Source organism: Bombina bombina, chromosome 7 (genome assembly GCF_027579735.1).
Source record: "Bombina bombina isolate aBomBom1 chromosome 7, aBomBom1.pri, whole genome shotgun sequence".
NCBI lineage: Eukaryota > Metazoa > Chordata > Amphibia > Anura > Bombinatoridae > Bombina > Bombina bombina.
The window spans coordinates 297000971-297025970 of NC_069505.1; the positions used below are offsets into that span (position 1 = coordinate 297000971).

The 25000-nt window shown below is 42.3% G+C and overlaps 1 protein-coding gene across 5 annotated transcripts in view; it reads right to left on the bottom strand.

Annotated features, from left to right (window-relative positions):
* SETD5 (SET domain containing 5) overlaps positions 1 to 25000 on the bottom strand; it is a 408248-nt gene that overhangs the window by 8469 nt on the left and 374779 nt on the right. For all 5 annotated transcript variants that reach the window (XM_053720870.1, XM_053720868.1, XM_053720869.1 and 2 more), the window contains 3 exons: positions 7338 to 7624; positions 6920 to 7053; positions 5993 to 6072 (listed from right to left, as the gene is read on the bottom strand). In XM_053720870.1, the coding sequence (XP_053576845.1) occupies positions 5993 to 6072; positions 6920 to 7053; positions 7338 to 7624 (501 nt within the window). The remainder of the gene's footprint in view (positions 1 to 5992; positions 6073 to 6919; positions 7054 to 7337; positions 7625 to 25000) is intronic.

The following is a 25000-nucleotide window of genomic DNA, read 5'->3' on the forward strand; positions in this document are numbered from 1 at the left end:
GAGAAGTAGCCGTAGCTTTCTGTCCCTTACGTTTTCCCGAGAAAACCATAAACAAAGAAGACGACTAACGAAAGTCCTTAGTCGCCTGTAAATAAAACTTTAAAGTACGGACCACATCCAAATTGTGCAGAAGTCTTTCCTTCTGAGAAGGATTAGGACACAAGGAAGGAACACCAATCTCCTGAATAATGTTCCGATCAGAAACAACCTTAGGAAAAAATCCTAATTTAGTAAGTAAAATTACCTTATCTGAATGGAAAATAAGGTAAGGTGACTCATACTGTAATGCTGAGAGTTCTGACACTCTCCAAGCAGAAGAAATAGTTACAAGAAATAAAACTTTCCAAGATAGTAACTTAAAGGGACAGTCTACCATAGAATTATTGTTTTAAAAGATAGATAATCCCTTTATTACCCATTCCCCAGTTTTGCATATCCAACACTGTTATATTAATATACTTTACCTCTGTGATTACCTTGTATCTAGGAACCTTCTTCCAGCCCCCTGATCACATGACTGTGACTGTTTATTATCTATTGTCTTAAATTTAGCATTGTTTTGTGCTAAATCTTAAATAACCCGCTGTGCCTGAACACAGTGTTATCTATATGGCCCACGTGTACTTTCTGTCTCTTTGTGCTGAATAGAGATTTAAAAAGCATGTGATAAGAGGCAGCCATCAAAGGCTTAGAAATTAGCATATGAGCCTACCTATGTTTAGTTTAAACTAAGAATACAAAGAGAAAAAAGCAAATTTGATGATAAAAGTAAATTGGAAAGTTGATTAAAATTAAAAGTTCTATCTGAATAATGAAAGTTTGATTTATACTAGATTGTTCCTTTAATATCTAAGGTATGCATAGGCTTAAACAGAACCTCTTGAAGAACTTTGAGAACTAAATTAAGACTCCATGGAGGAGTAACTGGTTTGAAAACAGGCCTGATCCTGACCAAGGCCTGACAAAATGATTGAACATCTGCCAGACATTTGTGTAACAAAATAGATAAAGCCGAGATCTGACCCTTTAGAGAACTCGATAAACCCTTCTCTAAACCCTCTTGGAGAAAAGACAACATTCTAGGAATCCTAACCCTACTCCATGAGTAGCCCTTGGATTCACACCAATAAAGGTATTTACGCCAAGTCTTATGGTAAATCCTTCTAGTCACAGGCTATGAATCATGGTCTCTATGAGCCCCCCGCTTAGATAAAATTAAGCGTTCAATCTCCAAGCAGTCAGCTTCAGAGAAACTAGATTTGGATGAAGGAAGGGCCCCTGAATCAGAAGTTCCTTCTTCAACGGAATTCTCCAAGGTGGTAGAGATGTCATCTCCACCAGATCCGCATACCAAATCCTGCGAGGCCAGGCCGGAGCTATGAGGATCACCGAAGCCCTCTCCTGTTTGATTCGAGCAATTACCCGAAGAAGAAGAGCAAACGGAGGAAATAGGTATGCTAGAATGAAAGTCCAAGGGACCGCCAGAGCATCTATCAGTTCCGCCTGGGGGTCCCTGGACCTCGACCCGTATCTCGGGAGCTTGGCATTTTGACGGGACGCCATGAGATCCAATTCCGGTTGACCCCACTTGAGAATTATGTTTGAGAACACTTCCGGATGGAGATTCCCCTCCCCCGGATGAAAAGTCTGCCTGCTCAGGAAATCCGCCTCCCAATTGTCTACCCCTGGGATGTGGATTGCCGATAGGTAACAAGAGTGGGCTTCTGCCCACTGGATTATTTTGGCTACCTCTGTCATTGCTAAGGAACTCCTTGTTCCTCTCTGATGATTGATTTAAGCCAATGAAGTTATGTTGTTGACTGGAACCTGCTAAACCGGAGAGAAGCTAACTGGGGCCAGGCCAGAAGGGCACTGAAGATTGCCCTCAGCTCTAGAATGTTTATAGGAAGAACAGACTAGACAGCACAAATTCCCTGCGCCTTGAGAAAACCCCAGACTGCTCCCCACCCCAGAAGGCTGGCAACTGTTGTCACAATCACCCAAGATGGTCTGCGAAAGCAGGTCCCCTGGGAGAGATGATCCAGAGACAACCACCATTGCAGAGTCCCTTGTCTCCTGTTCCAGAGTTATTCGAGGAGACAAATCTGCATAATCCCCGTTCCATTGCCTGAGCATGCTTAGCTGCAGAGGTATGAGATGGAAACAAGCAAACGGGATGATGTCCATCGCTGCCACCATCAGCCCTATTAACTCCATGCACTGAGCCACTGACGTGCCGAGGAGTGGGCTGAAGTACTCGACAAGTATCTCTGGAAGTGCTTGTCCTGGAAGACAAATCTTAGGAACTTGTGATGATCCCTGTGAATAGGAACATGTAGGTATGCATGCTTTAAATCCACAGTCATGAATTGACCCTCCTGGATTAAAGGAAGAATGGAACGAATAGTTTCCATCAGTGACGTGCAGTGAGGTCAGAGGCTGGTGAGGCACTAGATATGATACGCCGGAGAAACACATGTACAGAGTGCCGCAAGTATCCCCAACAGGGCAGGTTTAAATGATAGCTGAACCAGTGCACAGGTGACATAATCAGGTGATGGGTGAGAGCAAGTTAGCAACCACTGAGTTACTGATCAGCTGATTACTTCACCTGTGCACTGATTCAGCTATAATGAAAACCTGGCCAGTTGGGGGTACTTGAGGACCATTGTTGAGAAACACTGCACTAAAGCACCAGCTCATCGGAAATGTATTGATTACCTGGAGAATAAAGCACACATACTCTGCTCACTGACACCCACACACACTCTGCTCACATTCACACAATTCTGTGGCACAGTGCCAGTTACTAAGCAATTAAAATGATACACAATCTCTTCTCTACTCACTACTGTATTGTAAAAATAGAAATAATTTACCATACAAGTTTTACACAAAGGACAAGTTATCAATACTGCCAACACAGCTGCTGCAAAATATAAATAACTAGAAAAGTCTATTAAAATAGCATGCTCTACCTCAATCATGTAAGTTTAATTTTAAATGTCTCCCTTTGACTATGTGTTTAACCAGTTACTTTACAGTGGCATTATTTCTAAAAACATTTAACTGCAATAATTACTATATTATATACTATATTATATAATTTGTAAATGACTCATTATCTCCTTTTTATTAATATAAACTTGTATAAAAGCAGCACATTTTAAAAACACAATGCAACAGCTTTCAATTTAATTGGGAATTACAAGTTAACAGCAGTCTTTAAATAAATGGAGACACAGAGAAAAATAAAAATAGATACTGCACCCTCTGACTGAACAGACATAACATATATGGAGTTTGTACCTAATTAAATCAAATAACCATGAAAAAGGGAGGCTTAGCAATATTCAATGTCAAAAACTTTAATTTAAATAATGTGGACACTGCACACTTAACTTCAAACTCTGGGTTTTAAATTATGGATTTAAATTTGAATTGACCCTTTGACTTCCTGTCAGTATTGGGTTATGCTCACTTACTGTCCCCCCTGTTAATGAGCTGTATCTGAACACAATTTGTGAATCACAAGAGATGTAGAATACTACTTTACTCTTCTGCTTGGTGTCATCTGTTACCTCAGCTTCCAGTTGTGTCACATGACCCTGCTCACTGCATCCTCCTCCTGATTATTCTATATATCCTTCACTTGCTAGGAGGCATCAAGAGGGGTGCCTCCTATTGGTCCCAATTTTTGCTGCTAATATATTGACAGAACACAGGTGGCGCTGCAGCACAGCTTTTCCTTTGATCCATGTACTGCAATGGAGAGAAGCGTTCCTGTACCTGCCTCTCCATAGCATTACATGGGGGGGGAAAAAAAATTTTGGACTTTTTTTTTTTGTTTTAATTCAAATTTAATTAAGCTTTGGCCACATATGGCAGGGCAGGCACTGCCTCCTATGAGTGCACGTCCCTGGTTTCCATCTGGAAGGACGAAACCCTGAGAAATTTGTTTAGACTCTTTAGATCTAAAATTGGTCTGAAGGTTCCCTCCTTTTTGGGAACCACGAACAGATTGGAATAAAAACCATGACCCTGTTCCTGTACTGGCAACTTAACAAGGTACACACAAAACTCCGGATCTAACAAGTCCATGAACAACTTCCATGGAAGCAATAAAAAGGCAAGTCCCAGAAATACCCGAAGGAATAAGCAAATAAATATCCTAACCAGATGAAAGAGAATAAGGCAGCCTGCAGGCATCCGCCAAGATAAAAAATGTGGGAAAAACCATGAGCGACCGACAGGTGATGATCCACACCACTAGTCTAGCTCGAAGCACCATTCAAGGACTGCACATTCCGACTAATAAAGGAGAGGATACCCCAATAAGTCGAAAAGACGACGGAGTAAGACGCTCGATCCGATAACGAAAAGTGCAACATGGAGGAATAATCACCCCCGGGGGAAGCTGCATAGACCCACTCGGAGCTCGAACACCCGGGAAAGTCGGACAGGAACACAACCGCACAGAAACCTCTGGGTCCTGCAGGCGAACCAGCGCCATTAAGACACTGAATCGGAACTCCCCTGTCATCTCCAGGGGAAACAAACCCTGAGCGGAGGGAGAATCAACATTAGGGGTACCCACAAATGTAGTGGAAGGGTGCTATTGGGAATCCGCAGAATGAGGGACAGAGCTCCCCGAGTCCGATGGCTCAGTCAGCCCCTGGTTCCCCGAGCCCGAGGAACCAGGCGCTCTAAGGAGGCACAAAAGACAGGACTGATAGACCTGCGTCAGTGGGGCCGAAGCACCTTCCTCACAAAAGGAAGAATCGGAATCAGAAACTATAACAGTCTCGGCTTCAGAAACCTCCATGGCTAAAACCAGAGGGAAAATTAGGACTCTATAAAAAAACAACCCAATGGCTGGGGCACTCATCACGAACTATGACCAGATCCAAACGAAACAGACTGTCTTCGTTGCCACGCGGTCAGGAATGCGGAAGCGTAAAAACTCAGCGTAACAACGCCCGGTCATAAGGTGAACTGTACAGTCCCATAAAAGCGCGCCAGAAAAGGCGGCAATTAGGACCCATCAAATCCATCAAGCCCTTCTCCTGAATTGTGAGATGTCTCAGCCCCAGAGCCAATACCCACTACACAAAGCAGAGTCACAACATAAGAAACATGAGTAAAGAACCCCTCCCTGTTCACAAAACCCCCCTAAGAAAGGAATTATCCCATGATTCCAAGATCCGTACAGAGGAGCCTCACTGAGACCCATACCTGTCTGTCACATAAAATAACATTCATATAGATAAAATGAAACAATCTTACCGGAGTCTACGCCGTGGAACAGGAACACGGCCCTTTAAGTTTGACGCATAGTAGCGTCGCCTCTGCCATGGACTTGAGAGAAGACAGCAGGTAGCAAAGCGAAGGTTCAGCAACGCCAAGTGCTAGAGGAGCTGTTAATACGAGTCAGGATAGTGTCGCAGAGAGAACTCCCACTGCATCTCCGGACTCTAACATTCGTCTTGGCCCTCACTGAGAGACTAACAGGACTACTCAAAACTCCTGTCTCATTGCGAAGAGTACTACCCTTCATGAGAGACGCACTTTATGTAAAAAATGAATAAAAGTACTTTCTTTAAAAAAATAAAACTTCTGACACTACTCTGCCAACCTCCTGGGACAAAAGGCAAAGAATGACTGGGGGATAGGGGAAGTGGGAGGAGTATTTGAGCCTTTGGCTGGTGTGGCTTTGCCTCCTCCTGGTGGCCAGGTTCTTATTTCCCACAAGTAATGAATGTGGCTGTGGACTCTTTCCCATTAGGAAGAAAAGTTATAGAGCATCTTCATTATAACTGAAGAATTAAACTCCATCTAAACCATCACTAACATTCCGGATTTGTTTTTATAAAGGGGAGAGTTTGCCATCACTTTAATATTGGCTTAAATTTTAGCCAGATGGTGTGCCCATTAAAAAGGCTGTGGGGAGAATGATCAACACACATTTTATTTATTTTACTCTGTACATTACCTGGTAGTTATATCGTGAAGGGCTGTAAACAGTTGGTCCTTTGGTGCCAGCCATACCAGTCAACTCCAGGTCTGCATCCTCTGTGTGGAAAGGCAGAAATAGAAGAAATTATACATAAAGCAAAGCAAGTCTTCTAGCACAGGTTGTAGTGATAAATACAATAAAGGTATATGATCTCACATATCACCTTGATCATTAAAAACCTAATATATTTTACAAGCTATGTGGTGTTAATGCTATGTAGAACCACAACTGTTGCTCTTCAAAATGACATCACAAACATATAAGCAATGATAACTGGGTTTGTATCAAACAAATGTTAGCTCTGCTACTGGGTCTAACAATGTAGAAAGCGGATGAAACTTTATATTACAGGTGATAATCAGTGGCAGAAGATTAGTTATTTTTTGTTTGCACTTGGTATGAAGGTAAAACGTCTTCGGGACATGCAAAGACTAATTTAAAGGGACAGTCAAGTAAAAAAAATAAACTCATGAAATAAATAGGGCATGTAATTTTAAACAACTTTCCAATTTACATTTATCACCATTTTGCTTTGTTCTCTTGGCATTCTTAGTTGAAAGCTAAACCTAGGAGGTTCATATGCTAATTTTGTAGACCTTGAAGGCCACCACTAATCTGAAAGCATTGGCGTTAGTTCATGTGTTTCAGATAGATAACATTGAGCTCATGCACGTGAAGCTCCTAGGAGTGAGCACTGATTGGCTAAAATGCAATTTTTTTTTATAAAAAAAAAATGAAATAATGGGGCAATTTGCAGAAGCATAGATACAAGGTAATTACAGAGGTAAAACGTGTATTATAACTCTGTTGGTTATCGGGATTATCTATCTTTTTAAACAACAAAAATGTTGGTGTTGACTGTCCCTTTAAGCAAGTTGATAGCTACATAAATTGCTAGGTCACCTGTGTCTCTATCCACACTGCATTCCCTCAGTGGTGAACGCTCTCCTCTGTGCGATACTTTCACTCCACTACGCAGGACTCGCTCTAATATACCCTGTCCTTCCCTCAGCCGCTCCACTGATGTTGGGACCATCCTGGAAATAAGAGAATGAGTTCAAAGTGAATAACCTACTACAAAGTTAGCAGCTTATTTGATAAAATGTCACAAATATAACAAAATTACACAGGAATGTGCAGTTTCAACAATGTGATCAGTACATTCCACATGAATTTCAAGATTACCCCCTGTAAAAATGCAAAAAGTAATTGGTATTAGGTTTCTCTGTTCTTGTGATAAACAATTTCTCCATAAAATGCTACACAGCTCAGTTATAAAATATACATATTGAAAAACTAGGCTGCTGGATGAGATGCTCACCACCGACTGCTGATGTTTTCTGATGTTTTGCACTGTGAGCTGGAACCTGCGCCTGGAGGACTTATATCTTCAATCTGTGGCATAGATGAGTGGACAGGGGAAGAGAAACCACTATTTGGAGAAGATGGTGCCTGCAGTTGCAGCATAGTAGACAGGTCCGTATCTGACATGGATCCATTACTGCTCTGACGAGTGGGGGTACCTGTACACCGTATAATATCTACGCCTGGAGAAGACGTAACCTCCTTAGCCTCCTGCTTTCTCTTACGATACTCTAAGAGAGATACCTATGGAAAACCAAAAAGGTAAAGGTCAGATATAACCAAGCTGAAATAATTCTGTGTACAGAGAGATAACTCGAAGCAATGCAGTGTTCTTCCCATGGCTTTTTTTTTGTGGGTGCACCACTCAGATGATTTTACTGAACACAAGGCTAAAATTTAAGCCAACATTAAAGCTATAATTCGTGACTATTACATTTTTTCAATGCTTGTTGCTACAATTATAATTTAATCAATTTATATTAAATTATGCAATTAATCTGTGGATTGGATATCTTAAGTAACATTGATAAATGACAAAAAATGTTATATTACAATGTTACACTGCCCCCACCCGACAACTAAAAAAATTATATTTATACTGTATATATGATCAGGGCTTGACAAACCCAGGAGGCAGGGAGCCATTAGCTTCTAGAATTGTACCTCAGTCTCCTACCTTTTTGGGTTATTCTCCATGTATCTATATAGAAATACCACTACCTGGCTCCTAAAATAATGTCTGGCTCTTAAATATTCTTACTGGCTCCTAAATTTTAAACAGATTTGTCGACCCCTGTAAATCAAATGTAATTTTCAAAACCAACTCACTGTCATTAAATGGACATTATTATAGTTTTAAAAAAATGCATTACCGCTCGAGACTCTGAGCACTGCTGGTCTCAAGCAGATAACAGCTGATTAGATAAGTGACTATTTCCAGCAGTGCTCTGTGAGTCTCAAGTGGTATTTCTACTGTGTGTTTAACCCCGTTGTGGGGGCTTAAAGTGATGGTAAATCCTAGCGTTACTGCACACTAGGATTAACCAGGGCAATAAAGGGGTGGGGGGGGGAGAGACTTCTTGCTGAAAGTACCTTTATTTACAGCAAATTTATGCTGAGCACCTATCCAGGCCACCCACAGCACAACACTATTTTCTGAGTTAGGTAACGTTTGCACCTCTTAGCCAATAATGTGCTTGCCATACGGCATAATGCCTATCGGCTAGCACGGCTATTGGTAGAGGTGGAAACGTCACCTCGCTCAAAAAATAGTGTTTTGCAGTGGGCGGCCAGAAGCACTCAGCTCTGCATAAACTCGCAGGCAAATAAAGGTAAACGTGCAGTGTTTTTATATTTACACTTTTTGAGTCACCAGCTCCCTCCCATTGAGCATGTGCAAGAACTCACAGAATATACACATTTGTAATTGGCTGAAGGCTGTCATATGATACAGGAGAAGTGGAAATAGAGAGGGATATTGAAATTTGCAACCTAAGAGGTGGTGAAAGGTTAGGATAGCAGTGGTCTGATGACCGCTGCTTGTTAAATACGGACTGCAGGTACTCTTGTGAGAACCTGCAGTCGTAGGGGGTCGAAGGCTGGCGACCCCTAAGTGCTATTGCATTGTCTTTTTATCATGTGTTTGTTGATTATGCAAATATACTGAATATACTGGTCCTTTAAAATGGCCATTATACACCTATTTTTTCTTTGCATAAATGTTTTGTAGCTTATCCATTTATATAGCCCATCTGGGAGTGTTTTTGTAACAATGTATAGTTTTGCTTAATTTTAATAACATTGGGGAGATTTTCAGACTCCTAACCAAGCCCCTCAGTGTCAGAAGTAGACGCGCTTTTCCAGTCTACTGCTGGCTTCTGTTTGTATAATCTGTATTTTCATATGCAGGGAAGGGGGGCTGTCTTCAATTTAGCCACTTCCCCTGGGTGTTCCTGCTTATCTAATCAACAGTGCTAAACTTGGAGCTTCTAAGCTTTTAAAAGGTTTTATACTGACTTTTTAGATCAGTATCTGTGCATATTATTCTTTATAGTAGTGTCTATTACATGCAGTTATATGAAAATTGGAGTATACTGTCTCTTTAAGTGACATCACTTTCTGTCCTGAGCACAAGCTTAAAGTATCTCTCAACAGCCAGTATAACACACACACTTGATAAATAAAACACAGCTAGCTGGAAGAAAAAAAAAATGGTCTTGAAGATAAGTAAAATCATCACACGTAAACAACTGAAGCTGCTAAATTCTCTCCACTCCCCCAGATTATATTAAAATGCTCCACACTGTCACTTTCACGATTAAATAGAAGCTGGCAGAGTAAAATTAACTTGCAACCCCACAATACCAGCGCCTACTTGGATGATGAGACGCACATGCAGAGCAGATCTTTTTGCACTGGGAACACCCTTTGGCTCTATAAAATACAAATCCACAGAACAACCCATGCATTTGTATTCAGGATTAACAGACACATATGTGCCACTGGTAAAATTCATTACACTTTGTTTATGTTTAATCTGCGCTCCCACCGTTTTTCTACATGTGTAACTGGAAAATAATTAGGTGATTTCATCCAATAGAAAAATCCAAAGACTACGTTCTATCCACTCAAATAGGCACACGATGTGGTATCACACTAAATTTAATTCATCTGACTAAAAGAATGGGACATTTGCAGGTACATTGAACTTTGCAATTTATGATGGGTGCTTACATTTAGAGAAAGGAAGAGGGGGGAATTAGAACAATTAAAAGCAGTGTATGCGTTTTAGTGAGATTTTAAGCAGATCTGAAAAGAAATGCAAATAAAATGTGCTTCTTGCTGCTTAAATTTCTAGGGTATTCCCAAAATACAGTTTTATAAATGTATGCACCTGCTTTGTTCTGTACTGCCAATATAATGCTAGATTACAAGTGGCGTGCCAATGTTAGCGCTCACTCATCGCTAACTTGCGCTCTTATTACAAGTTGAAAGTAAACATGACCGCAAACTAAATTTGTACTTGCTGGGTTAGCGCGACTTAAGTCCTCGCGTAAAGGGTTAGGGCTAAATAAAAAGTTGCACCAAGCACAACAAATACGTTAAACGTGTTACATTCACATATACACTATCTGATAAAAACTATTCACATAAATATTAAAGTCATTGTAAAGTTAAGATATACACTCAACAATATTTATAATAAAAAAGTAAATAAAGGGCACTTTCATTGATTAAAATGATTGTAGACGCTAAAATATATATATATAAAAAAAAATCACCCTTTAATTTTTCTTATACATTCCGTTGTTCAGTCTATTTCAGTTTAAAATGACGAATCATGCTATAGCAAATCATAACGCGCCCCCTTTGGTCATCCGGTGAATGAAGATGAGTGAGGTAAGTGAAAAAATGAAAAATCATTCCCTTTTATTGTGTTTTACTGTGTATGTACTGTAAATACTTTACATTCCCATGTTCTTCACAAAGGGGAACATGTTTTATGTATGGAAAAATAAATATATATATATATATATATATATATAAATATAGCTCAAATACCAGCGTATTGCAGTATGCAGTGATACCTTTTTTATTGGACTAACATAATATTTCAAAGACAAGCTTTCAAGAGTTTTCCTACCTATCTCAGGTCAGAAAAACTCTCAAAAGCTTGTCTTTGAAATATTATGTTAGTCCAATAAAAAAAAACAAAAAAAAAAAACAATTTATGCTTACCTGATAAATTTATTTCTCTTGAAGTGTATCCAGTCCACGGATCATCCATTACTTATGGAATATATTCTCCTTCCCAACAGGAAGCTGCAAGAGTCCACCCACAGCAAAGCTGCTATATAGCTCCTCCCCTAACTGCCATATTCAGTCATTCGACCGAAAACATGCAGAGAGAAAGGAAAAACCATAGGGTGCAGTGGTGACTGTAGTTCAAATGAAAAAATTACCTGCCTTAAAGTGACAGGGCGGGCCGTGGACTGGATACACTACAAGAGAAATAAATTTATCAGGTAAGCATAAATTATGTTTTCTCTTGTTAAGTGTATCCAGTCCACGGATCATCCATTACTTATGGAATACCAATACCAAAGCTAAAGTACACGGATGATGGGAGGGACAAGGCAGGTACTTAAACGGAAGTTACCACTGCCTGTAAAAAACCCTTTCTCCCAAAAATAGCCTCCGAAGAAGCAAGGTATCAAATTTGTTAAATTTGAAAAGTATGAAGCGCAGACCAAAACTCCGTCTTGTAAATCTGTTCAACAGAAGCCACATTTAAAAAAGGCCCAAGTGATAACCACAGCTCTAGTAGAATGAGCTGTAATCCCTTCAGGAGGCTGCTGTCCAGCAGTCTCATAAGCTAAATGAATTATGCTTTTTAACCAAAAAGACAGAGAGGCTGCTGAAGTCTTTTGACCTCTCCTCTGTCCAGAATAGACAACAAACAAGGTGAACGTTTGATGAAAACTGTAGTAGCTTGTAAGTAAAACTTTAAAGCACAAACCACGTCCAATATTGTGTAATAGACGTTCCTTCTTTGAGGAAGGATTAGGATACAAGCATGGAACAACTGTCTCTTGAGTGATGTACTTGTTAGATACCACCTTAGGAAAAAACCCAGGTTGGTACGCAGGACTACCTTATCCGTACGAAGGACCAGATAAGGAGAATCACATTGTAACACAGATAACTTGGAGACTCTACGAGTCGAGGAATTAGCTACCCAAAAGGAACTTTCCAAGATAAAGATTGATATCTATGGAACAAAAAAGGTTCAAACGGAACTTCTTGAAGAACCTTAAGAATCAGGTTTAAGCTTCATGGCGGAGCAACAGTTTTAAACACAGGCTTGGATCTAACCAAAGCCTGACCAAATGCCTGAACGTCTAGAATACCTGCCAGACGCTTGTGCAAAAAAATAGACAGAGTAAAAATCTGTCCCCTTTTAAGGAATTAGCTGACAACCCTTTTCTCAAAAACATCTTGGAGAAAAGATAATATCCTGGGAATCCAGACTTTACTCCATGAGTAACCCTTGGATTTATAACAATCAGATATTTACACCATATCTATGTTCAATTTTCCTAGAGACAGGCTTTCATGTCTGTATTAAGGTATCAATGACTGACTCGGAGAAGCCATGCTTTGATAACATCAAGCGTTCAGTCTCCAGGCAGTCCATCTCAGATTGATTCTATTTAGATGGTTGAAAGGACCCTGAGGTAGAGGGACCTGTCTCTGAAGCAGAGACCGTGATGGAAAGGATGACATGTCCACCAGATCTGCATACCAGGTCCTGCGTGGCTACGCAGGCGCTGTCAAAAACACCAAAGCCCTCTCCTGCTTGGTCTTGACCTCCGGAGGAAATCCCACTCCCCCGGAAGAAAAGTCTGACGACTTAGAAAATCCACCTCCCAGTTCTCAACACCTGGGATATGGATAGCTGATAGACAAGAGTGAGTCTCTGTCCAGTAAATTATTGTAAGACTTCTAACATCGCTAGGGAACTTCTGTTCCCCCTTGATGGCTGATGTAAGCCACAGTCGTGTATATTGTCCGACTGAGTATGATGTACCTCAGAGTTGCTAACTGAGGCCAAGTCTGAAGAGCATGGAATATCACTCCCAGTTCCAGAATATTTATTAGAAGGAGGGTCTCCTCCTAAGTCCACTATCCCTGAGCCTTCAGGGAGTTCCAGACTGCATCCCAACCTAAAAGGCTGGCATCTATTGTAACAATTGTCCCATCTGACCTGCGGAAGGTCATACCCTTGGACAGATGGACCCGACATAGTCACCAGAGAAGAGAATCTCTGGTCTCTTGGTCCAGGTTTAACAGGGGGACAAATCTGTGTAATCCCCATTCCTCTGACTGAGCATGCATAGTTGCAGCGGTCTGAAATGTAGACGTGCAAACGGTACTATGTCCCTTGCCGCTACCATTAAGCCGATTTCATTCATGTACTGAGCCACCGAAGGGCGCGGATGGGATGGAAAAAAAAAACTGCAGAAATTTAGAAACTTTGACAACCTGGACTCAGTCAGGTAAATTTTCATTTCTACAGAATCTATCAGAGTCCCTAGGAGGGAAACCCTTGAGATTGGGGATAGAGAACTCTTTCCTTGTTCACTTTCCACCCATGTGATCTCAGAAATGCCAGTACTACGTCCGTATGAGACTGGGCAATTTGGATGTTTGACGCCTGTATCAGGATGTCGTCTAAATAAGGGGCCACTTCTATGCCCCGCGGTCTAAGGACCGCCAAAGCGACCCCAGAACCTCCATAAAGATTCTTGGGGCTGTAGATATCCCAAAGGAAAGAGCTACAAACTGGTAATGCCTGTCTAGAAAGGCAAACCTGAAAAACGATGGTGATCTTTATGCATCACAATGTGAGGATAAGCATCCTTCAAATCCATTGTAGTCCTCTATTGACTCTCCTGGATCATAGTTAAGATGGTACGAATAGTTTCCATCTTAAATGACGGAATTCTGAGGAATTTGTTTAAGATCTTTAGATCCAAAATAGGTCTGAAGGTTCCCTCTCCTTGGGAACCACAAACAGATTTGAGTAAAAACTCTGTCCCTGTTCCTCTCTTGGAACTGGATGGATCTCGTACACAATGTAAGAATGCCTCCTTCTTTATCTGGTTTGCAGATAATTGTGAAAGGCGAAATCTCCCCTTTTTTTGGGGGGGGAATCTTTGAAATCCAGAAGATATCTCTGGGATATAAATTCCAATGCCTAGGGATCCTGGGCATCTCTTGCCCACGCCTGGGCAAAGAATGAAAGTCTGCCCCCTATAGGATCCGTTACCGGATAGGGGTCCGTTCCTTCATGCTCCTTGGCCTGCTTATCTTTGTTCCAGGTCCGATTGTCTCCAGACCGCCTTGGACTGAGCAAAAATTCCCTCTTGCTTTGCCTTAGAGGAAGAGGATGCCACACCTGCCCTGAAGTTTTTAAAAGGTACGAAAATTAGACACTTTTTTTTTTTTTTTGCCCTTGATTTAGACCTATCCTGAGGAAGAGCATGACCTTTTCCTCCAGTGATATAAGCAATAATCTCCTTCAAACCAGGCCCGAATAGGGTCTGCCCCTTGAAGGGAAGTTAAGTAGCTTATTTATTAAAGTCACGACAGCTGACCATGATATAAGCCATAGCGCTCTGCGCGCCAGTATAGTAAAAAAAAAACAGAATTCTTAGCCGTTAGTCTAGTCAAATGAACAAGGCATCAGAAAACAAAGGAATTGGCTAGCATAAGCTTGTCAAATATATTCATCCAATGGAGTCGCTTAACTGTAAAGCCTCATCAAGAGACTCAACCCAGAACGCCGCAGCAGCAATGACAGAAGCAATGTATGCAAGGGGCTGCAGGATAAAACCCTGTTGAATAAACATTTTTTATCCATTGGATCTAAAAAGCACAACTGTCCTCGTCAGAGGTAGTGGTACGCTTAGCTAGAGTAGAAACTCTTCTCTCCACCTTAGGAACTGTCTGCCAGAAGTCCCGTGTGGTGGTAACTATTAGAAAACATTCTTCTAAAAAATAGGAGGGGAAGAGAACGGCACACCTGGTCTATCCCATTCCTTATTAAAATTTTTTTTTTTTTTTTTTTTTTTTTTTTTAGTAAACCTCTTTAGGTATTGGAAAAACATCAGTACACACCGGCACTGCATATTATTTATCCAGTCTACACAATTTCTCTGGCCCTGCGATTGTACACATTCATTCAGAGCAGCCAAAGCCTCCCTGAGCAACAAGTGGAGGTTCTCAAGCATAAATTTTAAATGTAGAAATATCAGAATCAGGTTAAATCATCTTCCCTGAGTCAAAAAAAAAAAAAAAAAAATCACCCACAGACTAAGCATATTGTGAGGTAGTATCATACATGGTTCTTAAAGCGTCTGTATGCTCTGTATCTACCCCCAGAGCTAACTGCTTTCCTTTCATTTCAGGTAGTCTGACTAATACTGCTGCCAGAATATTATTCACCACCTTTGCCATGTCTTGTAAAAACATAATTTATGCTTACCTGATAAATTCCTTTCTTCTGTTGTGTGATCAGTCCACGGGTCATCATTACTTCTGGGATATAACTCCTCCCCAACAGGAAATGCAAGAGGATTCACCCAGCAGAGCTGCATATAGCTCCTCCCCTCTACGTCAGTCCCAGTCATTCGACCAAGAATCAACGAGAAAGGAGTAACCAAGGGTGAAGTGGTGACTGGAGTATAATTTAAAAGATATTTACCTGCCTTAAAACAGGGCGGGCCGTGGACTGATCACACAACAGAAGAAAGGAATTTATCAGGTAAGCATAAATTATGTTTTCTTCTGTTATGTGTGATCAGTCCACGGGTCATCATTACTTCTGGGATACCAATACCAAAGCAAAAGTACACGGATGACGGGAGGGATAGGCAGGCTCATTATATAGAAGGAACCACTGCCTGAAGAACCTTTCTCCCAAAAATAGCCTCCGAAGAAGCAAAAGTGTCAAATTTGTAAAATTTGGAAAAAGTATGAAGCGAAGACCAAGTTGCAGCCTTGCAAATCTGTTCAACAGAGGCCTCATTCTTAAAGGCCCAAGTGGAAGCCACAGCTCTAGTGGAGTGAGCTGTAATTCTTTCAGGAGGCTGCTGACCAGCAGTCTCATAGGCTAAACGTATTATGCTACGAAGCCAAAAAGAGAGAGAGGTAGCAGAAGCTTTTTGACCTCTCCTCTGTCCAGAATAAACGACAAACAGAGAAGAAGTTTGGCGAAAATCTTTAGTTGCCTGCAAGTAGAACTTGAGGGCACGAACTACATCCAGATTGTGTAGAAGACGTTCCTTCTTTGAAGAAGGATTTGGACACAAGGATGGAACAACAATCTCTTGATTGATATTCCTGTTAGTGACCACCTTAGGTAAGAACCCAGGTTTAGTACGCAGAACTACCTTGTCTGAGTGAAAAATCAGATAAGGAGAATCACAATGTAAGGCTGATAACTCAGAGACTCTTCGAGCCGAGGAAATAGCCATTAAAAACAGAACTTTCCAAGATAACAATTTTATATCAATGGAATGAAGGGGTTCAAATGGAACACCCTGTAAAACGTTAAGAACTAAGTTTAAACTCCATGGCGGAGCAACAGCTTTAAACACAGGCTTGATCCTAGCTAAAGCCTGACAAAAAGCCTGGACGTCTGGATTTTCTGACAGACGCCTGTGTAACAAGATGGACAGAGCTGAAATCTGTCCCTTTAATGAACTAGCTGATAAACCCTTTTCTAATCCTTCTTGTAGAAAAGACAATATCCTAGAGATCCTAACCTTACTCCAGGAGTAATGTTTGGATTCGCACCAGTATAGGTATTTACGCCATATTTTATGGTAAATCTTTCTGGTAACAGGCTTCCTAGCCTGTATCAGGGTATCAATAACCGACTCAGAAAAACCACGTTTTGATAAAATCAAACGTTCAATTTCCAAGCAGTCAGCTTCAGAGAAGTTAGATTTTGATGTTTGAATGGACCCTGTATCAGAAGGTCCTGTCTTAGAGGTAGAGACCAAGGCGGACAGGATGACATGTCCACTAGATCTGCATACCAAGTCCTGCGTGGCCATGCAGGCGCTATTAGAATCACTGATGCTCTCTCCTGCTTGATTTTGGCAATCAATCGAGGAAGCAGCGGAAAGGGTGGAAACACATAAGCCATCCCGAATTTCCAAGGTGCTGTCAAAGCATCTATCAGAACCGCTCCCGGATCCCTGGATCTGGACCCGTAGCGAGGAAGTTTGGCGTTCTGGCGAGACGCCATGAGATCTATCTCTGGTTTGCCCCAACGTCGAAGTATTTGGGCAAAGACCTCCGGATGAAGTCCCCACTCCCCCGGATGAAAAGTCTGGCGACTCAAGAAATCCGCCTCCCAGTTCTCCACTCCCGGGATGTGGATTGCTGACAGGTGGCAAGAGTGAGACTCTGCCCAGCGAATTATCTTTGATACTTCCACCATTGCTAGGGAGCTTCTTGTCCCTCCCTGATGGTTGATGTAAGCTACAGTCGTGATGTTGTCCGACTGAAACCTGATGAACCCCCGAGTTGTTAATTGGGGCCAAGCTAGAAGGGCATTGAGAACTGCCCTCAATTCCAGAATGTTTATTGGAAGGAGACTCTCCTCCTGATTCCATAGTCCCTGAGCCTTCAGAGAATTCCAGACAGCGCCCCAACCTAGTAGGCTGGCGTCTGTTGTTACAATTGTCCAGTCTGGCCTGCTGAATGGCATCCCCCTGGACAGGTGTGGCCGATGAAGCCACCATAGAAGAGAATTTCTGGTCTCTTGATTCAGATTCAGAGTAGGGGACAAATCTGAGTAATCCCCATTCCACTGACTTAGCATGCATAATTGCAGAGGTCTGAGGTGTAGGCGTGCAAAAGGTACTATGTCCATTGCCGCTACCATTAAGCCGATCACCTCCATGCATTGAGCTACTGACGGGTGTTGAATGGAATGAAGGACACGGCATGCATTTTGAAGCTTTGTTAACCTGTCCTCTGTCAGGTAAATCTTCATTTCTACAGAATCTATAAGAGTCCCCAAGAATGGAACTCTTGTGAGAGGAAAAAGAGAACTCTTCTTTTCGTTCACTTTCCATCCATGCGACCTTAGAAATGCCAGAACCAACTCTGTATGAGACTTGGCAGTTTGAAAGCTTGAAGCTTGTATTAGAATGTCGTCTAGGTATGGAGCTACCGAAATCCCTCGCGGTCTTAGTACCGCCAGAAGGGCACCCAGAACCTTTGTGAAGATTCTTGGAGCCGTAGCCAATCCGAATGGAAGAGCTACAAACTGGTAGTGCCTGTCTAAGAAGGCAAACCTTAGATACCGGTGATGATCTTTGTGGATCGGTATGTGAAGGTAAGCATCCTTTAAATCCACTGTGGTCATGTACTGACCCTCTTGGATCATGGGTAAGATTGTCCGAATAGTTTCCATTTTGAACGATGGAACTCTTAGGAATTTGTTTAGAATCTTTAAATCTAAGATTGGCCTGAAAGTTCCCTCTTTTTTGGGAACCACAAACAGGTTTGAGTAGAACCCTTGTCCTAGTTCCGACCGTGGAACCGGATGGATCACTCCCATTATTAACAGATCTTGTACGCAGCGTAGAAACGCTTCTTTCTTTATCTGGTTTGTTGACAACCTTGACAGATGAAATCTCCCTCTTGGGGGAGATAATTTGAAGTCTAGAAGGTATCCCTGAGATATGATCTCTAGTGCCCAGGGATCCTGAACATCTCTTGCCCAGGCCTGGGCGAAGAGAGAGAGTCTGCCCCCCACTAGATCCGGTCCCGGATCGGGGGCTCTCGGTTCATGCTGTCTTTGGGGCAGCAGCAGGTTTCCTGGCCTGCTTGCTCTTGTTCCAGGACTGGTTAGGCTTCCAGCCTTGCCTGTAACGAGCAACAGCTCCTTCCTGTTTTGGTGCAGTGGAGGTTGATGCTGCTCCTGTTTTAAAGTTCCGAAAGGGACGAAAATTAGACTGTCTAGCCTTAGCTTTGGCTTTGTCTTGAGGTAGGGCGTGGCCCTTACCTCCTGTAATGTCAGCGATAATCTCTTTCAAACCGGGCCCAAATAAAGACTGCCCCTTGAAAGGTATATTAAGTAATTTGGACTTAGAAGTAACATCAGCTGACCAGGATTTTAGCCACAGCGCCCTACGTGCCTGTATGGCGAATCCTGAGTTCTTAGCCGTAAGTTTGGTTAAATGTACTACGGCCTCCGAAATGAAGGAATTAGCTAGTTTAAGGACTCTAAGCCTGTCCGTAATGTCGTCTAGCGTAGATGAACTAAGGTTCTCTTCAAGCGACTCAATCCAAAATGCTGCCGCAGCCGTAATCGGCGCGATACATGCAAGGGGTTGTAATATAAAACCTTGTTGAACAAACATTTTCTTAAGGTAACCCTCTAATTTTTTATCCATTGGATCTGAGAAAGCACAGCTATCCTCCACCGGGATAGTGGTACGCTTAGCTAAAGTAGAAACTGCTCCCTCCACCTTGGGGACCGTTTGCCATAAGTCCCGAGTGGTGGCGTCTATTGGAAACATCTTTCTAAATATTGGAGGGGGTGAGAACGGCACACCGGGTCTATCCCACTCCTTAGTAACAATTTCAGTTAGTCTCTTAGGTATAGGAAAAACGTCAGTACTCGCCGGTACCGCAAAGTATTTATCCAACCTACACAGTTTCTCTGGTATTGCAACGGTGTTACAATCGTTGAGAGCTGCTAAGACCTCCCCTAGTAATACACGGAGGTTCTCCAATTTAAATTTAAAATTTGAAATATCTGAGTCCAATCTGTTTGGATCAGAACCGTCACCCACAGAATGAAGCTCTCCGTCCTCATGCTCTGCGAGCTGTGACGCAGTATCAGACATGGCCCTAGCATTGTCAGCGCACTCTGTTCTCACCCCAGAGTGATCACGCTTGCCTCTTAGTTCTGGTAATTTAGACAAAACTTCAGTCATAACAGTAGCCATATCTTGTAATGTTATCTGTAATGGCCGCCCAGATGTACTAGGCGCCAAAAAATCACGCACCTCCCGGGCGGGAGATGCAGGTACTGCCGCGTGAGGCGAGTTAGTCGGCATAACTCTCCCCTCGCTGTTTGGTGAAATTTGTTCACATTGTACAGATTGACTTTTATTTAAAGTAGCATCAATACAGTTAGTACATAAATTTCTATTGGGCTCCACCTTGGCATTGGAACAAATGACACAGATATCTTCCTCTGAGTCAGACATGTTTAACACACTAGCAAAAAACTTACAACTTGGTTATAATCTTTTTTAGCAAAAAACGTACTGTGCCTCAAAGAGGTACTAACGATTAAATGACAGTTGAAATAGTGAACTGAAAAACAGTTATAGCATCAAACTTTAAAACAACAAAACTTTTAGCAAAGGTTTGTTCCCATTAGTAAAATAACAATAATTAAATTTGACATAAAAAATACAAAGCAACGTTTTTATTCACAGTCACTATAAGAATTCTCACAGCTCTGCTGAGAGAATTTACCTCCCTTCAAAGAAGTTTGAAGACCCCTGAGATCTATCAGAGATGAACCGGATCATGCAGGAAAAATAAAAGTAACTGACTGGTATTTTTTGATGCGTAGCAAAGAGCGCCAAAAACGGCCCCTCCCTCTCCCACACAGCAGTGAAGAGAAACGAAACTGTCACAATTAAAGCAAAAAAACTGCCAAGTGGAAAATAATGCCCAAATATTTATTCACACAGTACCTCAGCAATGTAAACGATTCTACATTCCAGCAAAAACGTTTAACATGATAAATAGTTATTAAAAAGGATTAGTGACCTTTAACAGAGTAGTTCCGGTGAAATACCATCCCCAGAATACTGAAGTGTATACATACATGTCATTTTAACGGTATGGCAGGATTTTCTCATCAATTCCATTCAGAAAATAAAAACTGCTACATACCTCAATGCAGATTCATCTGCCCGCTGTCCCCTGATCTGAAGCCTTTACCTCCCTCAGATGGCCGAGAACAGCAATATGATCTTAACTACTCCGGTTAAAATCATAGTAAAAAAACTCTGACAGATTCTTCCTCAAACTCTGCCAGAGAAGTAATAACACGCTCCGGTGCTATTTTAAAATAACAAACTTTTGATTGAAGTCATAAAAACTAAGTATAATCACCATAGTCCTCTCACACATCCTATCTAGTCGTTGGGTGCAAGAGAATGACTGGGACTGACGTAGAGGGGAGGAGCTATATGCAGCTCTGCTGGGTGAATCCTCTTGCATTTCCTGTTGGGGAGGAGTTATATCCCAGAAGTAATGATGACCCGTGGACTGATCACACATAACAGAAGAAATAAACGCTATGGGCGCCCTTGATGTACTTGGCGCCATTTGAGCGTGAGTCCCTGAAGCGGGAGTCGAAGGGTCTGACACGTGGGGAGAGTTAGTCGGCATAACTTTCCCCTCGACAGAATCCCCTGGTAAAGAAACGCTATGGGTGCCCTTGATGTACTTGGCGCCATTTGAGCGGGAGTCCCTAAAGCGGGAGTCAAAAGGTCTGACACGTGGGGAGAGTTAGTCGGCATAACTACCCCCACGACAGAATCCTCTGGTGATAATGTTTTTAAAGACAAAAAATGATCTTTATTGTTTAACATGAAATCAGTACATCTGGTACACATTCTAAGATGGGGTTCCACCATGGCTTTAAAACATAATGAACACAGAGCTTCCTCTATGTCAGACATGTTAGAACAGACTAATAATGAGACTAGTAAGCTTGGAAAACACTTTAAATCAAGTTAACAAGCAAATATATAAAACGTTACTGTGCCTTTAAGAGAAACAAATTTTGCCAAAATTTGAAATAACAGTGAAAAAAAGGCAGTTAAACTAACAAAATTTTTACAGTGTATGTAACAAGTTAGCAGAGCATTGCACCCACTTGCCAATGGATGATTAACCCCTTAATACAAAAAACAGATTAACAAAACGAAAAAACAGAATTTATGTTTACCTGATAAATTACTTTCTCCAACGGTGTGTCCGGTCCACGGCGTCATCCTTACTTGTGGGATATTCTCTTCCCCAACAGGAAATGGCAAAGAGCCCAGCAAAGCTGGTCACATGATCCCTCCTAGGCTCCGCCTACCCCAGTCATTCGACCGACGTTAAGGAGGAATATTTGCATAGGAGAAACCATATGTTACCGTGGTGACTGTAGTTAAAGAAAATAAATTATCAGACCTGATTAAAAAAACCAGGGCGGGCCGTGGACCGGACACACCGTTGGAGAAAGTAATTTATCAGGTAAACATAAATTCTGTTTTCTCCAACATAGGTGTGTCCGGTCCACGGCGTCATCCTTACTTGTGGGAACCAATACCAAAGCTTTAGGACACGGATGAAGGGAGGGAGCAAATCAGGTCACCTAAGTGGAAGGCACCACGGCTTGCAAAACCTTTCTCCCAAAAATAGCCTCAGAAGAAGCAAGAGTATCAAACTTGTAAAATTTGGTAAAAGTGTGCAGTGAAGACCAAGTCGCTGCCCTACATATCTGATCAACAGAAGCCTCGTTCTTGAAGGCCCATGTGGAAGCCACAGCCCTAGTGGAGTGAGCTGTGATTCTTTCAGGAGGCTGCCGTCCGGCAATCTCATAAGCCAATCGGATAATGCTTTTAATCCAGAAGGAGAGAGAGGTAGAAGTTGCTTTTTGACCTCTCCGTTTACCAGAATAAACAACAAACAAAGACAAGTTTGTCTGAAATCCTTAGTAGCTGCTAAGTAAAATTTGAGAGCACGAACTACATCCAAGTTGTGCAACAAACGTTCCTTCTTTGAAACTGGATTAGGACACAAAGAAGGCACAACTATCTCCTGGTTAATGTTTTTGTTAGAAACAACTTTTGGAAGAAAACCAGGTTTAGTACGCAAAACCACCTTATCTGCATGGAACACCAGATAAGGAGAAGAACACTGCAGAGCAGATAATTCTGAAACTCTTCTAGCAGAAGAAATTGCAACCAAAAACAAAACTTTCCAAGATAATAACTTAATATCAACGGAATGTAAGGGTTCAAACGGAACCCCCTGAAGAACTGAAAGAACTAGGTTGAGACTCCAAGGAGGAGTCAAAATTTTGTAAACAGGCTTGATTCTAACCAGAGCCTGAACAAAGGCTAGAACATCTGGCACAGCTGCCAGCTTTTTGTGAAGTAACACAGACAAGGCAGAAATCTGTCCCATCAAGGAACTTGCAGATAATCCTTTTTCCAATCCTTCTCGAAGGAAGGATAGACTCTTAGGAATCTTAACCTTGTCCCAAGGGAATCCTGCAGATTCACACCAACAGATATACCAAATTATGTGGTAACTTTTCTGGCTACAGGCTTTCAGGCCTGAACAAGAGTATTAATAACAGAATCTGAGAACCCTCGCTTTGATAAGATCAAGCGTTCAATCTCCAAGCAGTCAGCTGGAGTGGGTCGAACGGACCTAGAACAAGAAGGTCTCTCAAAGGTAGCTTCCATGGTGGAGCCGATGACATATTCACCAGATCTGCATACCAAGTCCTGCGTGGCCACGCAGGAGCTATCAAAATCACCGACGCCCTCTCCTGATTGATCCTGGCTACCAGCCTGGGGATGAGAGGAAACGGCGGGAACACATAAGCTAGTTTGAAGGTCCAAGGTGCTACTAGTGCATCCACTAGAGCCGCCTTGGGATCCCTGGATCTGTACCCGTAGTGAGGAACTCTGAAGTTCTGATGAGAGGCCATCAGATCCATGTCTGGAATGCCCCACGGTTGAGTGACTTGGGCAAAGATTTCCGGATGGAGTTCCCACTCCCCCGGATGCAATGTCTGACGACTCAGAAAATCCGCTTCCCAATTTTCCACTCCTGGGATGTGGATAGCAGACAGGTGGCAGGAGTGAGACTCCGCCCATAGAATGATTTTGGTCACTTCTTCCATCGCTAGGGAACTCCTTGTTCCCCCCTGATGGTTGATGTATGAACTTGGCCCTCGCTAGCTGAGGCCAAGCTTTGAGAGCATTGAATATCGCTCTCAGTTCCAGAATATTTATCGGTAGAAGAGATTCTACCCGAGACCAAAGACCCTGAGCTTTCAGGGATCCCCAGACCGCGCCCCAGCCCATCAGACTGGCGTCGGTCGTGACAATGACCCACTCTGGTCTGCGGAAGGTCATCCCTTGTGACAGGTTGTCCAGGGACAGCCACCAACGGAATGAGTCTCTGGTCCTCTGATTTACTTGTATCTTCGGAGACAAGTCTGAATAGTCCCCATACCACTGACTGAGCATGAACAGTTGTAATGGTCTTAGATGAATGCGCACAAAAGGAACTATGTCCATTGCCGCTACCATCAAACCTATCACTTCCATGCACTGCGCTATGGAAGGAAGAGGAACGGAATGAAGTATCCGACAAGAGTCTAGAAGTTTTGTTTTTCTGGCTTCTGTCAGAAAAATCCTCATTTCAAAGGAGTCTATTATAGTTCCCAAGAAGGGAACCCTCGTTGACGGAGATAGAGAACTCTTTTCCACGTTCACTTTCCATCCGTGAGATCTGAGAAAGGCCAGGACAATGTCCGTGTGAGCCTTTACTTGAGGAAGGGACGACGCTCGAATCAGAATGTCGTCCAAGTAAGGTACTACAGCAATGCCCCTTGGTCTTAGCACCGCCAGAAGGGACCCTAGTACCTATGAGAAAATCCTAGGAGCAGTGGCTAATCCGAAAGAAAACGCCACGAACTGGAAATGCTTGTCCAGGAATGCAAACCTTAGGAACCGATGATGTTCCTTGTGGATAGGAATATGTAGATACGCATCCTTGAAATCCACCTTGGTCATGAATTGACCTTCCTGGATGGAAGGAAGAAGTGTTCGAATGGTTTCCATCTTGAACGATGGAACCTTGAGAACTTGTTCAAGATCTAGAGATCTAAGATTGGTCTGAACGTTCCCTCTTTTTTGGGAACTATGAACAGATTGGAGTAGAACCCCATCCCTTGTTCTCCTAATGGAACAGGATGAATCACTCCCATTTTTA